General features: G+C 44.0%; 1 protein-coding gene across 1 annotated transcript in view; it reads left to right on the top strand.

Annotated features, from left to right (window-relative positions):
• LOC135511417 (cilia- and flagella-associated protein 46-like) overlaps positions 1-19003 on the top strand; it is an 89377-nt gene that overhangs the window by 12445 nt on the left and 57929 nt on the right. Inside the window, 15 exon segments of the mRNA XM_064932930.1 lie at positions 81-245; positions 431-554; positions 743-782; positions 785-836; positions 2018-2179; positions 2447-2546; positions 3083-3184; positions 3473-3663; positions 3759-3987; positions 4375-4495; positions 5471-5600; positions 6105-6229; positions 13856-13995; positions 17697-17809; positions 18624-18836. Of these exon segments, the coding sequence (XP_064789002.1) occupies positions 81-245; positions 431-554; positions 743-782; positions 785-836; positions 2018-2179; positions 2447-2546; positions 3083-3184; positions 3473-3663; positions 3759-3987; positions 4375-4495; positions 5471-5600; positions 6105-6229; positions 13856-13995; positions 17697-17809; positions 18624-18836 (2007 nt within the window).

The raw sequence follows: 19003 nt of genomic DNA, 5'->3' as shown, positions 1-19003 counted from the left end.
ATAGTGTTTTTCTGCTGTGTAAATTATTGATTTCAACAACAGGTTTTCTTCTTTCTCTCATACTCTTTACGTTCGGGTAGATACCACTTTTTGGTGTTCAATGCTTCAGTGCTCTACTTCCAGATGGTCCGGCCGCTCCTGCGGTCCGGGCCACGCCAGCACCTGGTGCCCACCCTCACTCAGGTGGTCAAGGCACTGGAGGAGGTTGGGGAACAAGACTACAGTTGGAGAGCTCAGCTCATGATGTAGGTGGCTCTAACTGTCATACTTTGTCTCATCATACAGTAACAATCAGTAATGCCAAATGTCCCTCAATTATGACACTGAACATTTATGAATCAAGATTTTTTTTTAAATCGTTTTCAGTACAACGATTTGTAATTGAGGTGCAGAGTATAGTGATTGTTGTATCCATTGTCTCTACAAGCAGGCACCTTGTCGAATGCCTTGTGGATGCTGGGAAAGGGAAAGATGCTTCTAGTTTTGCCAAGGTCACCTCAGACTTCATAGAGTCGCATATCCCTGACCTGTATCCAAAGATATTTTCCCTACAGGTAAAGCCTCTTTTTTGTTGTTATGTGCTGACTAAAGTCATGAACTCCTTTTCGGATGTGGTGTCAGGGTTTGGAAAGACACAACTAGGGTCTCCCTTGTTTTGACAGTCTTTGGGTAGAGCATGGTTATATATGGGGTTAAACTGGGTCGTTCTATTTATCTACTAATACAATTACGTTACTCCTAGGTACGACACAAGCTGTTTGACTTCACTAAAACCCCCAAAAAACAGAAGCAAGTCCTATTTTATCAGTCATCTACAAAATGCAGAAGCTCAAACAGTAAGTGTTTCCCCCCCTTTATCTAAAATTATATTATTTTGTTTAATCAACTTAAGAGTTCTTTGTCACTTAACTTTTCCATGCCCCGTTGAGCGTCTTCGTAGACTCAATGTTTTTTATTGCAGCAAGACATCCCAGGAGATTACGAATCAGAGTGTGTTTCTTTTCCAACTATGGATGTATTCTGTATCTTCATTTATGAGACTGAAAAGCAATAACCACAATAACCGTTAACAAGTTGAATCTAAATATTTTGAAAGTGCTTTTGGGATTAGATTGTGATGTGCATATTGATAATCTTTTCATTTGAAAATGCATTTCAAGAATCATACTGCCGCCACTGTTATTTTTTTCCAAAGTTGTTTGCAAGAAGCAAAAAGCTTTGATATCATTTTTTGCAGCCATACACATTGTGCTTTTTAAAGACTAAAAGGTTATTGTTTGCTGTGGTATGTCTGTTTATTTGTTTGCCATGGTTTAATGAGTTGAGAGTGGGCAGTTCTTTATTAGTGGTCCTAAAGATCACATTGCATAAGTTGATTTGGACCCTCTGTACCCACTGGACCTAGGTCATTGGGTTAGTGACATGCTGTCTCTCAGGTAGACCCGGAGCATCTCAGAGGGGACAGGGTTATCTGTACCCACTGGACCTAGGTCATTGGGTTAGTGACATGCTGTCTCTCAGGTAGACCCGGAGCATCTCAGAGGGGACAGGGTTATCTGTACCCACTGGACCTAGGTCATTGGGTTAGTGACATGCTGTCTCTCAGGTAGACCCGGAGCATCTCAGAGGGGACAGGGTTATCTGTACCCACTGGACCTAGGTCATTGGGTTAGTGACATGCTGTCTCTCAGGTAGACCCGGAGCATCTCAGAGGGGACAAGGTTATTAGACCACTGATATTTATTGCATGTTAATATGGCTTTTGGTACTACTGAGAGGAAGACCAGCGCCCTCTCCGCAGGCGTGTACTCTACATGTCAGACTATCTCACGGTTAACAAGCTGAGCTATAGACATGGGCAGCATGACTCATACCATCACCCAGACCCTACCCTACCATCATCATGAGAATTATAAACAGTAGGTTAACGTGTGTGTGTGTGTGTGTGTGCGCGCGCATTTGTGCTCGTGCTTGTGTGCACTAATGTGCATGTGTGTGTTCATTCTGTGTTCCACAGTAAGGTTGATGACGTTTGCGAGGCCAGAAAAGAGGACGCTGCCAGGATTAAGGAGATTTTCCTGCTCCTTATGCATTCTGCTCCAGCCCAATCCCATGTTATAGCGCGTGGCTCCAGCCCTTGTCTTGCAGAGAGCCCCTCACCCATCCCTCCAGCTGACAGGTCTACATCTCCTCTCCTGTTGCAATACTTACTATCATCACTACAATTGGCCTAGTAATTGCCTATATTTCGTTTGACTCTATTCACCTGTCATTGAATTCATGTGAATTGAAAGTCTATCTTCAACACCAATACAGTGGCTTCACATCTCAGTAGCATCAGTCTGAATATTACATGGCTAAATAGTTTTTACAGATGATCAAAGTAATTGTGAATGTCTTATGAATGTCTCACTAACCATGTTAATCTTATACATTGTTTCTAAAGAGTTGCCTTCCTCCTGGAGCTAGCCTTTCTGGCCTTGCAGTTGAAACATCACCAGATGGCAGCGGACTGTCTGAGTGAGCTGAAGACAACGGGAGTCACTGTGAGTGGCGGCCAATCACAGATAACTCTATTATCATGTCTCTATATTCCATACAGAGTAATGCAATTTTGCGAACACATGCACGTAAATTGACTCAATTTCTCAGTCGAGGTCTCAACATAAGACTTGATGAGCTAGAAGAGGCCCACATATTCCCGTTTACCATCAGTTGTATTTCTAATACACTCAGTAATTCTACATTACATTTGTGGGTGGAAATGGGTATTGGGTAACGATAAGAGTTAGACGTACAACGTCTTCTACACTCTCACTTCGATACTGTGATTCAACTTGAGCCATCAGGGCCCCTTTTCACAAAGCATCTCAAAGAAATAATGCTGATCAAGGATCATTATTATGAAAATGTTATCATAATGAGTACGATTATGTACATGGGGGGGGGGGCTGATCCTGAATCAGCGCTCTACTCTGAGACACTGTGAATACACATGGCTGGTCTCACTTTAATTTAGCAGTAGAAATGCCTTGCTTCTTACCTTTTTTGGATTTCACGTTTTGAAATTCTCTATTTGTAGAGTGTTGGCCAGTGCATCATGATGGAGTGTGTCCAGTGTGACCTGGACCTCCAGAAGAAGCAGGAGGGGGGGATGAAGGACTACTCCAAAGCCAATGTGGAGGTGCACTCTCCTGTGCATTAGTTAGCAGCGTTAATGTGCCTGTTTGCCACCCAGAACATATATCAATACAGTGTTAACTGAGCTCAGAAGAGCCCAGCGCCTTTTACGCATTCGTTCTTTTTACTGCAAACCAAGCTGTGGTTGTCATTGGGAATGTGTGTTGTAGTATCATGATGTTATAGTATTATCTAATTATTATACTGTTGGCGCAACAGTGTTGTGCCATATTTTGTAGATTCAGTAGATGCATTAGGCAGTCCTTGCTGTAGTTGTTGCCTGGTCCCTTAGGCTCAGCTGAAGGTGATAGGCAGACTGGACAAGGTGCTGCAGAGTGCAGTAAGAGAGGGGGATGCCAAGGTGATGCAGGCGGTGTGTGCCTCACAGTGGAACACCTGTCTGCCCCTCCTTCAGCACAACCTCAGGAGGAATGTCAAGGGGGCGCTCCTCAAAGTGGCCCAAGTCCTGGAGGACACATACAGGTGACTCCACACACACAGAGGCCATTATGTGTGTTTGTGCACTTTCATGCCTGCATGTGTGTCCAATCTAAGGTGTTAACTTTGTTCTCTCTCAGTGTGCAGCTGGAGATGCGCTGTCAGGTCCACAGTGAGCTGGCAGTGATCGAGGAGGAAGAGGGGAGGCTGGAGCCCGCTCTGCTTCACCTCCAGAGGGCCCTGCTGCTGGACGAGAGAGGGGTGCACCACGAGCGGCTCACCTCAGCCCTTAACCTCCTTCAGCTTCGCGGCACCCTATATCAGACCCCCAGCAGCACAGAGGACCAGGCTGCCATGCTCATCCAACAGGTCTGCGGACCCCTTACACTAAATACAAAGCAGGACTGGGGAGACTTGACCCTTACTTGACTTACCGTAAGATGAAACCCGGCAGTAGGGTGAAGCAGGCATTAAATATAATTTCTGTGAAATATAGATTGTGATGTTCCTGATAGGCATGTTTGTTGTTGCCCGACTGTGTGATGAAAAGTACAACTGTGATGATATGTCAAACTGTGAGATGGTCAGTCAGTTGGTAAAATGCTACATCAGAGTCTGCCTGCAGAGAAGAGAGATCGTAGTAGGTTAAAACAGCATGGGTGTCAGTCTCTGTCTTTCTCTCTGTATTTTTCTGTCTGTCTCTCTCTCTCTCTTCATCACTCTCTTTCGCACTCTCGCTCTCTCTCTTTGTTGAAGGCTAAGAATGGTCAGCCACAGGAGGAGGTGAGAAAAAGACGTCCCATGCTGGTCAACGCAGGCCTCACCCTGGCCCCCGACGCTTTCCAGGTGGTGCTCGACGCAGATTGCACTTCAAAAAGTACAAACTATCCTTTTGAATAACCATTTAATTTTAGTATGACTTTGGTGTAGTGTCTTTCACCAGTCATGTATAGGATTGCCTAATCCTGCTATGTAAAGCTCACTATTGGTGATTAAGGTACCCTCAAAACTAAGACCGAGTTCGGAGGGGGGCTTAGTTGGAAAGAGAGGCTTACTTACTTCATAGCCCAGCATCCAAGTACTAGAACCATTTCTTGGAGGATTTGACTGACTCCTTGGTTCGATATGTCTTCATGACAAAAACCCTATAGCTCCTATGCACTGGATCATAGAGCCTATGGAGCCCTGGGGCTAAGGGGCTGGCACTCTTTGATCTCTCCCCTCTGATCCTGGCCCCCTTGTGCCCAGGATCAAATGAACACTCCGTTGCCTAACGACCCAGCCAGGGTCCTACATCTGACAGCCAGGCCATGAGACAGACACGGGTCAGGTGTGCAGGTCATGACGTCTTTTACCTAACGATACCTCCTGTGTTACAACACTAACACCTCAAGCACAAACTGGCTTTCGAGGCATAAAGACAAAGAAACCCGATGATGAAGCCGTTTGAACATCCAAGCAACCCGGGTGACCCCGGAGATTGGAGAAATATTCTGAGCATGTGCTGAAGATGAACGAATGAATAATAGGATGTAGTGTTTGCACCATGCTGTCATTGGTCCCCAGACTGTCATCAGCAATGTGCTGTAGTGAGACGTGTCTGGCTGTCTGCGAAGCAAGGGTCTAACCTTGGAGCACTCTGCCTCTTAAAACACTGTAATCAGATGGAGGCACAGACCTCTTTTACATTATTCAAGCAAGAACACTATGTGCCTCTCGCTGTTGCAGACACAGTTGTGTGGATTCGTATTTTTGTATTTGTTTGTGTGTACGGTGCCAATATGATGGCCTATTTATCACTATTCCAATGCAGTTGGTTTCTTCATGTAAATGTGTATTCAAATGTGTTTAGTCCCCTCAGGCACCAGTGGACAGGGCGGTGTGGCTCATCTCTCTGCTAAGGCTCAGCACCACTCTGCATGTGTTGAGAAGGTACAGGGACACCTGAGCAGACAGGGAGCTGGCAAGAATGACAGGGAGAGGTGTGTACCATGTAAATATGAGTGAATATGTGTGTGGGTGGGTGAGAGAGAATATATCAAGGTTTTCTAGAAACATGTGCTCTTGTCTTGATATCTCACAGGCATTAACACAAATGAGTGCACATGGTGCGTAATCAACATTTTATGAACATGAACCATTTGGTAGCTATCAACATTTGGTAGCTATCAACTTTAAATAGGTTTCTATGTGCTAGGACACTGTGAAGTCAAGCTGAACTATGTAGCTTATTAATTTTTTTGTGCTGGTACTGAATATCATTAGTAGGAGGTTCTTCAGGGTGAGGATATGGGATGATGTGTAGCAGCACAACCAGCCTTCTACCAGGCTTCAGTAACACCCTGATGAATAAACACATCAAAAAGATCTGGTGTCACAGTGGGGGAAGAACATACAGCAAGGGCAGTCAAACTAGCCAAAGGAAACATTTATTATTTAACCATCTCCAAACAAAGTATGGATAATCAAATTTTTTTTTTTTTCAGGGTGAAATTGTGGGCAGCCTTGGTGAAGACAGCTAGGAAGCAGGAGGTTTGGGATGTGTGTCGAGCTGCCTGTCGTTTCTGTTTGCTCTATGACGATGGACGATGGAAAGCTCCTAAATCAAACTGTGAGGAACTTTCCATTTGACAACAGAAGGGATATATATACAGTTCCTTGCAAATGTATTCGGCCCCCTTGAACTTTGCGACCTTTTGCCACATTTCAGGCTTCAAACATAAAGCTATAAAACTGTATTTTTTTGTGAAGAATCAACAACAAGTGGGACACAATCATGAAGTGGAACGACATTTATTGGATATTTCAAACTTTTTTAACAAATCAAAAACTGAAAAATTGGGCGTGCAAAATTATTCAGCCCCCTTAAGTTAATACTTTGTAGCGCCACCTTTTGCTGCGATTACAGCTGTAAGTCGCTTGGGGTATGTCTCTATCACTTTTGCACATCGAGAGACTGAATTTTTTTCCCATTCCTCCTTGCAAAACAGCTCGAGCTCAGTGAGGTTGGATGGAGAGCATTTGTGAACAGCAGTTTTCAGTTCTTTCCACAGATTCTCGATTGGATTCAGGTCTGGACTTTGACTTGGCCATTCTAACACCTGGAAATGTTTATTTTTTAACCATTCCATTGTAGATTTTGCTTTATGTTTTGGATCATTGTCTTGTTGGAAGACAAATCTCCGTCCCAGTCTCAGGTCTTTTGCAGACTCCATCAGGTTTTCTTCCAGAATGGTCCTGTATTTGGCTCCATCCATCTTCCCATCAATTTTAACCATCTTCCCTGTCCCTGCTGAAGAAAAGCAGGCCCAAACCATGATGCTACCACCACCATGTTTGACAGTGGGTATGTTGTGTTCAGGGTGATGAGCTGTGTTGCTTTTACGCCAAACATAACGTTTTGCATTGTTGCCAAAAAGTTCAATTTTAGTTTCATCTGACCAGAACACCTTCTTCCACATGTTTGGTGTGTCTCCCAGGTGGCTTGTGGCAAACTTTAAACAACACTTTTTTATGGATATCTTTAAGAAATGGCTTTCTTCTTGCCACTCTTCCATAAAGGCCAGATTTGTGCAATGTACAACTGATTGTTGTCCTATGGACAGAGTCTCCCACCTCAGCTGTAGATCTCTGCAGTTCATCCAGCGTGATCATGGGCCTCTTGGCTGCATCTCTGATCAGTCTTCTCCTTGTATGAGCTGAAAGTTTAGAGGGACGGCCAGGTCTTGGTAGATTTGCAGTGGTCTGATACTCCTTTCATTTCAATATTATCGCTTGCACAGTGCTCCTTGGGATGTTTAAAGCTTGGGAAATCTTTTTGTATCCAAATCCGGCTTTAAACTTCTTCACAACAGTATCTCGGACCTGCCTGGTGTGTCCCTTGTTCTTCATGATGCTCTCTGCGCTTTTAACGGACCTCTGAGACTATCACAGTGCAGGTGCATTTATACGGAGACTTGATTACACACAGGTGGATTGTATTTATCATCATTAGTCATTTAGGTCAACATTGGATCATTCAGAGATGAAAGTAAAGGGGCTGAATAATTTTGCACGCCCAATGTTTCAGTTTTTGATTTGTTAAAAAAGTTTGAAATATCCAATAAATGTCGTTCCACTTCATGATTGTGTCCCACTTGTTGTTGATTCTTCACAAAAAAATACAGTTTTATATCTTTATGTTTGAAGCCTGAAATGTGGCAAAAGGTCGCAAAGTTCAAGGGGGCCGAATACTTTCGCAAGGCACTATATATATATATATATATATATATATATATATATATACACACACACAGTGCCAGTCAAAAGTTTGGACACACCTACTCATTCAAGAGTTTTTGTTGGCTGCTTTTCCTTCAATCTGCTGTCTAACTCATCCCAAACCATCTCAATTGGGTTGAGGTCAGGTGATTGTGGAGGCAAAGTCATTTAATGCAGCACACCATCACTCTCCTTCTTGGATCAAATATCCCTTACACAGCCTGGAGGTGTGTTGGATCATTGTCCTGTTCAAAAACAAATTGTAGTCCCAATAAGCGCAAACCAGATGGGATGGCGTATCACTGCAGAATACTGTGGTAGCCATGTTGGTTAAGTGTGCCTTGAATTCTAAATAAATCACCAACAGTGTCACCAGCAAATCACCATCACACCACCTCCTCCATGCTCCACGGTAGGAACCACACTTGCACAGATCATCCGTTCACCTACTCTGCATCTCACAAGGACACCGCGGTTGAAACCAAAAATCTCAAATTGGGACTCATCAGACCAAAGGACAGATTTCCACCGGTCTACTATAATGTCCATTGCTTGTGTTTCTTGGCCCAAGCAAGTCACTTCTTCTTATTGGTGTCTTTTAGTAGTGGTTTCTTTGCAGCAATTCGACCATGAAGGCCTGATTCACGCAGTCTCCTCTGAACAGTTGATTTTGAGATGTGTGTTACTTGATCTCAGTGAAGCATTTACTTGGGCCACAATTTCTGTCGCTGGTAACTCTTATGAATTTATCCTCTGCAGCTGATGTAACTCTGGCTCTTCCTTTCCTGTGGCGGTCCTCAAGAGAGGCAGTTTCATCATTGCGCTTGATGGTTTTTGCGACTGCAATTGAAGAAACTTGATGATGAACTGTCGTTTCTCTTTGCTTATTTGGGCTGTTCTTACCATTACAGTTGAAGTCGGAAGTTTACATACACCTTAGTCACAATACATTTAAAATCAGTTTTTCACAATTCCTGTCATTTAATCCTAGTACAAATTCCCTGTTTTAGGTCAGTTAGGCTCACCACTTTATTTTAAGAATGTGAAATGTCAGAATAATAGTAGAGATAATGATTTATTTCAGCTTTCCCAATGGGTCAGAAGTGTACATACACTCAATTAGTATTTGGTAGCATTGCCTTTAAATTGTTTAACTTGGGTGAAACGTTTTGGGTAGCCTTTCACAAGCTTCCCACAATAAGTGGGTGAATTTTGGCCCATTCCTCCTGGCAGAGCTGGTGTAACTGAGTCAGGTTTGTAGGCCTCCTTCCACACATTTACTATGGGATTGAGGTTAGGGCTTTGTAATGGCCACTCCAATACCTTGACTTTGTTGTCCTTAAGCCATTTTGGCCACCAGCTGCATTAAGTACTGCAGTGCATCTCCTCCTCATGGACTGCACCAGATTTGCCAGTTCTTGATGTGAGATGTTACCCCACTCTTCCACCAAGGCACCTGCAAGTTCCCGGACATTTCTAGGGGGAATGGCCCTAGCCCTCACCCTCCGATCCAACAGGTCTCCTCTGCCCCCAGCTGTGCCATCGATACCATATGTGAATTAATCTATCTTCTGAGCTCGTGCTACTAGGTGACCTAAACTGGGACATGCTTAACACCCCGGCCATCCTACAATCAAAGCTTGATGCCCTCAATCTCACACAAATGATCAATGAACCTACAAGGTACAACCTCAAATCCGTAAACACAGGCACCCTCATAGATGTCATCCTAACTAACTCGCCCTCCAAATACACCTCTGCTGTTTTCAATCAAGATCTTAGCAATCACTGCCTCATTGCCTGCATCCGTAATGGGTCTGCGACCAAACGACCATCCCTCATCAATGTCAAACGCTCCTTAAAACACTTATGCTCGCAGGCCTTTCTAATCGACCTGGCCGGGGTATCCTGGAATGACATTGACCTCATCCCGTCAGTTGATGATGCCTGGCTATTCTTTAAAAGTGCCTTCCTCACCATCTTAAATAAGCATGCCCCACTCACAAAATGTAGAACTAGGAATAGATATAGCCCTTGGTTCACTCCAGACCTGTCTGCCCTTGACCAGCACAAAAACATCCTGTGGCGTTCTGCATTAGCATCGAATAGCCCCCGTGATATGCAACTTTTCAGGGAAGTTAGGAACAAATATACATAGGCAGTTAGAAAAGCTAACGCTAGCTTTTTCAAACAGAAATTTGCATCCTGTAGTACTAACTCAAAAACGTTAGCTGATAGATAGCTGATGTTCTGAAAGAGCTGAAACATCTGGACCCATACAAATCAGCCGGCTAGACAATCTGGACCCTCTCTATCTAAAATTATCTGCTGCTGGTGATTCTCTGATCCACCTCTACGCAGACGACACCATTCTGTATACTTCTGGCTCCTCTTTGGACACTGTGTTAACTAACCTCCAAATGAGCTTCAATGCCATACAACTCTCCTTCCGTGGCCTCCAACTGCTCTTAAACGCAAGTAAAACTAAATGCATGCTATTCAATCGATCACTGCCCGCACCTGCTCGCCCGTCCAGCTTCACTACTCTGGACGGCTCTGACTTAGAATACGTGGATAACTACAAATACCTGGGTGTCTGGTTAGACTGTAAACTCTCCTTCCAGACTCACATTAACCATCTCCAATCCAAAATTAAATCTAGATTTGGTTTCCTATATCGCAACAAAGCATCCTTCACTCATGCTGCCAAACATACCCTCGTAAAACTGACCATCCTACCGATCCTCGACTTCGGTGATGTCATCTATAAAATAGCCTCCAACACTCTACTCAACAAACTGGATGCAGTCTATCACAGTGCCATCCGTTTTGTCACCAAAGCCCCATACACTACCCACCATTTCGACCTGTACGCTCTCGTTGGTTGGCCCTCACTTCATACTCGTCGCCAAACCCACTGGCTACAGGTTATCTACAAGACCCTGGTTGGTAAAGTCCCGCCTTATTTCAGATCGCTGGTCACCATAGCAGCACCCACCCGTAGCACGAGCTCCAGCAGGTATATCTCACTGGTCACCCCTAAAGCCAATTCCTCCTTTGGTCGTCTTTCCTTCCGGTTCTCTGCTGCCAATGACTGGAACGAACTGCAACAATCTCTGAAGCTGGAGACTCCCTCACTAGCTTTAAGCACCAGCTGTCAGAGCAGCTCACAGATCACTGCACCTGTACATAGCCCATCTGTAAACAGCCCATCTATCTACCTACCTCATCCCCATACTGTATTTATTTATTATCTTGCTCCTTTGCACCCCAGTACCTCTACTTGCACAGTCATCTTCTGCACATCTACCATTCCAGTGTTTAATTGCTATATTGTAATTACTTCGCCACCATGACCTATTTATTGCCTTAACTTACCTCATTTGCACTCACTGTATATAGACTTTTTATTTTATTTTGTTCTACTGTATTATTATTGACTTTATATTTTGTTTATTCCATGTGTAACTCCGTGTTGTTGTATGGGTCGAATTGCTATGCTTTATCTTGGCCAAGTCGCAGTTGCAAATGACAACTTGTTCTCAACTAGCCAACCTGGTTAAATAAAGGTGAAATAAATAAATTAAAAATGAAAAGGTCCCAGACCTGCTCAATGGGATTAAGATCCTGGCTCTTCGCTGGCATGGCAGAACACTGACATTCCTGTCTTGCAGGAAATCACGCACAGAACGAGCAGTATGGCTGGTAGCATTGTCATGCTGGAGGGTCATGTCAGGATGAGCCTGCAGGAAGGGATGAGGGAGGAGGATGTCTTCCCTGTAACGCACAGCGTTGAGATTGCCTGCAATGACAACAAGCTCAGTCCGATGATGCTGTGACACACCCCCCCAGACCATGACGGACCCTCCTCTTCCAAATTGATCCTGCTCCAGAGTACAGGCCTCTGTGTAACATTCATTCCTTCGACGACAAACGCAAATCCGACCATCACCCCTGGTGAGACAAAACCGCGACTCATCAGTGAAGATCACTTTTTCCCAGTCCTGTCTGGTCCAGCGACGGTGGGTTTGTGCCCATAGGCGACGTTGTTGCCAGTGATGTCTGGTGAGGACCTGCCTTACAACAGGCCTACAAGCCCTCAGTCCAGCCTCTCTCAGCCTATTGCGGACAGTCTGAGCACTGATGGAGGGATTTTGCGTTCCTGGTGTAACTCGGGCTGTTGTTGTTGCCATCCTGTACCTGTCCCGCAGGTGTGATGTTCGAATGCACCGATCTTGTGCAGGTGTTGTTACACGTGGTCTACCACTGCGAAGACAATCAGCTGTCCACCCTGTCTCCCTAGCGCTGTCTTAGGCATCTCACAGTATATTGCCCTGGCCACATCTGCAGTCCTCGTGCCTCCTTGTAGCATTCCTAAGGCACTTTCACGCAGATGAGCAGGGACCTTGGGCTTCTTTCTGTTGGTGTTTTTCTTTTGGTGTTTTACAAGAGAAAGGCCTCTTTTAGTGTCCTAAGTTTTCATAACTGTGACCTTAATTGCCTACCGTCTGTAAGCTGTTAGTGTCTTAACGACTGTTCCACAGGTGCATGTTCATGAATTGTTTATGGTTCATTGATCAGGCATGGGAAACATTGTTTAAACCCTTTACAATAAAGATTTGTGAAGTTATTTGGATTTTTACGAATTGTCTTTGAAGACAGGGTCATGAAAAATGGACGTTTTATTTTGTTGCTGAGTTTATAAACACCGCCGTTCAAAAGTTTGGCCTCACTTAGAAATGGGATATGAGATATGACTTTTTTTTGCAACTCTGTCTAGAAGGCCAGCATCCCCTAGTCACGTCTTCACTGTTGATGTTGAGATTGGTGTTTTGCGGGTACTGTTTACTGAAGTTGTCAGTTGAGGACTTGTGAGGCATCTGTTTCTCAAACTAGACACTCTAATGTACTTGTCCTCTTGCTCAGTTGTGCACCAGGACCTCCCACTCCTCTTTCTATTCTGGTTAGAGCCAGTTTGCGCTGTTCTGTGACAGGAGTAGTACACAGCATTGTACAAGATCTTCAGTTTCTTGGCAATTTCTCACATGGAATAGCCTTCATTTCTCAGAACAAGAATAGACTGATGAGTTTCAGAAGGAAGTTCTTTGTTTCTAGCCATTTTGAGCTTGTAATTGAACCCACAAATGCTGACGCTCCAGATACTCAACTAGTCTAAAGAAGGCCCGTTTTATTGCTTCTTTAATCAGGACGACAGTTTTCAGCTGTGCTAACATAATTGCAATAGGGTTTTCTAATGATCAATTAGCCTTTTAAAATTATCAACTTGGATTAGCTCACGCAACGTGCCATTGGAACACAGGAGTGATGGTTGCTGATAATGGGCCACTGTACGCCTATGTAGATTTTCCATACAAAATCTGCAATTTCCAGCTACAATGGTCATTTTCAACAGTAACAAAGTCTACACTGTATTTATGTTCAATTTGATGTTATTTTAATGAACAAAAAAAATAGTTTTTCTTTCAAAAACAAGGACAAACTTTTGAACAGCAGTGTGTGTGTGTGTGTGTGTGTGTGTGTGTACATATTTTATATATACATTTTATAAATATATATAAACTAACTGTATCAAGAGGAATTGATTATGAATCCTAGACTAGTAACTGATTGAAACCTAAGTAGTGGGTATCTCTGGAGGATTGTAGTGTCCAATACTCTTTGAGTTTACATTTACATGTGAAAAATGTTTTCACCGCCTAATTGATTTTACTAAGTCAGTCTATCGACAGCGCTCAACTGCTTCATTGAAATCATTAAATCATCTTACATATTTATTTGGGTGCAAATGAGTTAGTTATCAACCAATGAAATGGATAACTAGCATGTGGCTCACTGGTTAGTGTCAGCGGTAATGGAGATTAGTGTAGGAGGGAGGAGAGACTGGGTTGTTAACAGAACCACTGACGCATAACTGCACATGCTCATTCTGGCTCACTCGATACCCTCTGGTTCCCAGGTGAGCGCAAGGCAGGGGACGAGAGCCCAGTGGAGGGTGGACTCCATGGTGACCGGCGTCCATCGGCAGGGCGACTGGCCCAGAGTGCGGAGAAGGACCTGCTCCGTCTGCTGGCTGAAGTCTGCTTCATCAATGCTGAGGTCAGATGACCACCTTTGACCCTTGACCCCTGTCCCTTAATATGCTCAGAAAATCGGTCTTCTCACGAAAACTTCTGTGGCATTCGAACGGTTTGGCCTACAAACTACTATGACTACTCCATGGTAAGACTAACGAACACGATGTTGTTCTCCGTTTTTCTAGACAAGCATCACGGGACTGACCGATCTGCCAAGTTCTGTCCGTAGCGTCCAAACAGTTTTGGCTACACACGAACACATACATGTCGGTTGTTTTGCTCTAGGACACCCACAAGCCTTAAGACTCATCTGGAGGTTGCCCGGTACCACTTTTAAAAAATGAATGGAAGTGTATTCGGAAGTAGTTTAGTGGCCAATTGTTGTGGGGTATATATGGATCCCAAAAAATATAAATAATTTCATGATCTTTCTTATATCCCTGATATTGGACAGACACTTTAAAACAAACATAGTTTTGATTGATTTTTTGACTGTCTGTTTTTCTATGTATCAATCTGTTAGTTAATGCCTTTCTATTGGCTAATAGCAGTAAGGCCAAATTCAGTGTTTCATCAAATAATGTTAATTCTAAAATCCAAAATCAAATTGCTCATTTATCCTTGGTATGACCATCTTAAAACAATTCCATATGTTAGCTTTGTAGAACCCCCCCCCCCCCCCCCAATCCTCAGTTCTCCTGACCACACACTATAGTCACTGTGACTTTTCTTTATAGACATTGATTGATTCTATTGATGCAATTAATGCAAAGTAAAGGCGAAAGACCAATATTAGCAGTAGAGTGGCACTGTGAGATTTAATCAGATTGAGCCCGGAGGTACAGAGGGGGGTGTACTATGGTGCGAGATAGAAGAGTTAGTGAGCTAACTTTGGTTAACTCTGAGTTCAACTCGGGATAACCGGGCACACGAAAGTGGCTCACCTTCTATGGCAACGAATCCTTCAGAACTTACCTGCTCCGGGTGCAGACTAACTCAGGGCCAACTCCACTTATCCTGAATGAAATAAGAAATAAGATTCTCCCCTTCTCACAAAGATGGCGTCATCATCCCCTTCATTTGAGGAAAACAACTGAGTAAAGGTAGAGTCAGCGATATGATGTGTATTTAACAGAAATATAAACGCAACATGCAACAATTTAAAATATTTTATTGAGTTACATTTCATATAAGCAAATCAGTCAATTGAAATAAATAAATTAGGCCCTAATCGATGGATTTCACATGACTAGGAATATAGATATTCCTGGCTGTATCACAACCGGCTGTGATTGGGAGTCCCGTAGAACGGTGCACAATTGGCCCAGCATCGCCCGGGTTAGTGTTCGGCTGGGGTAGGCCGTCATTGTAAATAACAATTTGTTCTTAACTGACTTGCCTAGTTAAATAAAGGTTAAATACAAATGTACAAATATGCATCTTTTGGTTGCAGATACCTTAAAAAAAATGACCTCACAATGGGCCTCAGGATCTCGTCACGGTATTTCTGTGCATACAAATTGCCATCGATAAAATGCAATTGTGCTCATTGTCTGTAGCTTATGCCAGAACATTAAATTCTCTGGCAACAGCTCTGGTGGACATTCCTGCAGTCAGCATGCCAATTGCACTCTCCCTCAAAACTTGAGACATCTGTGATGTTGTGTTGTGTGACAAAACTTGTATTATCTCCAGCACAAGGTGAACCTGTGTAATGATTAGGGCTGTCCCCGACCCCCAAAAATTTATTGGTCAACATTTTTTTACTTTTATATTTCCATACATAGACACGTTTTAATCAAATCAACTATATGCACTGAGCTTTTCTGATGCTTTAAGCGACCTATTTGATGAAATAATTAAGACACACATGACGAGAGGGAGTCCGACCGCAGTTGATTTGATTGTGCCGCTTGGCTCAGACTTGATGCACTGTTTACAAAAAAAATACATTGAGTGACTGGGACTAGCACCCGTTGCCCCTCTCTCCTCCCTGCTGCAGCGACCACCACAGAACATCAGTGTGTGTATAGCGCTGTCTGTGTTGCTGAAGCTGCAACATCATTACATCCATTTCTGACTGAAAAGTTACATTACCAAAATCCCTCATTTGTTTAGGAAATAGATTACATATTCCCTTCAACCCTTGCTCTCTTTATGTGACATGTATTCTTCGCATGCACGTGTCACGCCCTGGTCTATAATTATTATGTTATCTTCATTTATTGAGTCAGGCCAGGGTGTGACATGGGTTTATTTGTAGTGTGTTTCGTCTTGGGGTTGTGTGGGGTGTATAGATTAGTCCATGGCTGCCTGAGGCGATTCTCAATCAGTCAGGTGATTATCGTTGCCTCTGTCCCGAGCCGCCCCTCTGTCCCGAGCCGCCCCTCTGTCCCGAGCCGCCCCTCTGTCCCGAGCCGCCTCTCTGTCCCGAGCTGCACCTCTGTCCCGAGCTGCCCTTCTGTCCCGAGCTGCCCCTCTGTCCCGAGCTGCCCCTCAGTCTAGTGGGGTTCTGGGTGAGGACTACTAGGCCATGGTCGGCGGCGAGGGTGGACAATCCTAGGACGCGAGGAGGGTTGGACTAAGACATTCATAGAGTGGGTTCCATGTCCCAAGCCGGAGCCGCCGCCATGGACAGGCGCCCACCCGGACCCTCCCTATTGTTTTGATGTGCGTCCGGGAGTCCACACCTTAGGGGGGGGTTCTGTCACGCCCTGGTCTATATTTATTATGTTATCTTCATTTATTGAGTCAGGCCAGGGTGTGACATGGGTTTATTTGTAGTGTGTTTCGTCTTGGGGTTGTGTGGGGTGTATAGATTAGTCCATGGCTGCCTGAGGCGGTTCTCAATCAGAGTCAGGTGATTATCGTTGTCTCTGATTGGGAACCCTATTTAGGTAGCCTGGGTTTCACTGTGTGTTTGTGGGTGATTGTTCCTGTCTCTGTGTTTGTTGCACCAGTCAGGGCTGTTTCGGTTTTCGACGTTTGTTGTTTTGTATTGTTCGTGTTTCGTCAATATTAAAGATGTATCGAACGAACCACGTTGCCTTTTGGTCCGATCCTTATTCCACCTCTTCGTCAGAGAAGGAGGTAGAAGAAAGCCGTTACAGCACGTGACCAATAGGGCCTGACCTATAGCATGATCACATCAATAAACTGGTTATATCAAACTACGAACACTGTAACACATATGACAGCAAAATGGATGCAGAGGACGTGACAAACTCAAAACGGGGGGAAGGTTTATTTGGTTGCGAATGAGGTAAAGGGGAAGTCGGGTGTGTGGAATAACTTTGACTAGTTGTGGAAAAAAATTACAGCATAGCAAAGATTAAAAACAGCCTAATTTGTGAAATTGTTGCGTGAGGCTTGGTGCTCACGGAATCAGTAGGCTATCACCCAAACACTCAAACAGACAACAGAAGCAAGATCTGTCTTATTTCCCTTTGTTCTTAGAGAGGTTGACTCTTCAAAAAAAAAGGGCCCCATGTGACGGTACACAAAACGTTTTTAAGAGTTTCATCTCAGTTGTCATACAGCTACAGGTGTTAAAATCATTGTTCTCTGAGTTCACCAGTTATATTTGCTGCCTTCGATGACTATGGCTGTGTGGCTGCCCGTTTGTCTCTTTGCTATTTGCTGAGTGGTGTTATTTGCTCCTTTGAGGCAGAGTTATGGGGAGGGCAAGTCATCATCAATATCATTCGTGGTTGTCCCTTACAGGCCACCATACACAAGCTCCGCTCTGAGGGGGTACAGCTCAACACCCCAGCCGCCCCTCCTGAGGAGAGAGGACTCCATCTCCCTGAGGACAATCCACAGTGGGCTGTCTACAGGTGAGGACACATCATCAAATCAAATGTATTTATAAAGCCCTTCTTACATCAGCTGATGTCATAAAGTGCTGTACAGAAACCTAGCCTAAAACCCCAAATAGCAAGCAATGCAGGTGTAGAAGCACTGTGGCTAGGGAAAACTCCCTAGAAAGGCCAGAACCTAGGAAGACGCCTAGAGAGGAACCAGGCTATGGCCAGTCCTCTTCTGGAGATTTGCACACACTCATGTTTTTTTTCTTCTCTATCCTGAAATGGATTTCCATTCAAAATCCTATTTTTCTTACCCTAAGCTTAACCTTTAACCCAAAACCAAAACCTAACCACTAAACCCTTACCGTAACCCCAATTCTAACCATAACCCTAATTCTAACCATAACCCTAATTGTAACTCTGAACCTAACCCCTAAGCTTAAAATTGCTTTTGTCCCCATGGGTATGTGGAACATTTTCCTTGTTTTCCTATCCTTGTGGGGACTTTTGGGTATTTTAGGTCCCCACAAGGCTGGAAGAATCAACACGCACACGGACGCACACACACACACACACACACACAAACAAAACATGCAGATAAGCGGACAAAGCACAACATATAAATTTATATTAAATTTAAACAATATTATAACTTATTTGTGGTTCTCAATATAACCAGTCAAGTGTGTATATGTAGTTACGGAGCTTGGTTCACCAGTTTGTTATATGTTATATGTAGTGTGTTATACAGTATATTAAAAATATAGTGTGACTTCCTTTTGTTTTCTCATATATTATGCACTGCAGAAAACATAACTATTGTTCCCCTCCTTCCCACTCCCAGAGATTGGATCCAGGACTTATCTGCCTATGCCACCTCCAACTTCCTGCGGGGAGCCGAGCTGGGAGCAGAGATTCGCGAGGCCTGGGTGGTGGTCAACGCAGCCGTGTACTTATGGAACTACAACAGCCACCTGGTGGCAGTTGGGGAGCAGCGACGCCTCCTGCCTACCTTCCAGAGAGCCGTGGAGCTGCTGAGACAGACCGGACACGCTGGGTAAGTCTAAGAGGAAAATTTCACTGGACGGAAACACTTAAACACTACAAATTCACACTTAATGCTCATCAGCCTTTTAGTAACATAGTACATATGTGACCCGATCCAGGAAACTAGGCGTATGTCGCAAGTCACAACTTCACAGGAGAGCTGTTTGAACGTAATTT

The sequence above is a fragment of the Oncorhynchus masou genome, chromosome 24 (genome assembly GCF_036934945.1).
Source record: "Oncorhynchus masou masou isolate Uvic2021 chromosome 24, UVic_Omas_1.1, whole genome shotgun sequence".
Lineage (NCBI taxonomy): Eukaryota > Metazoa > Chordata > Actinopteri > Salmoniformes > Salmonidae > Oncorhynchus > Oncorhynchus masou.
The sequence above is the reverse complement of the archived record's forward strand: the minus strand, read 5'-3'. Positions and strand labels throughout refer to the sequence as shown.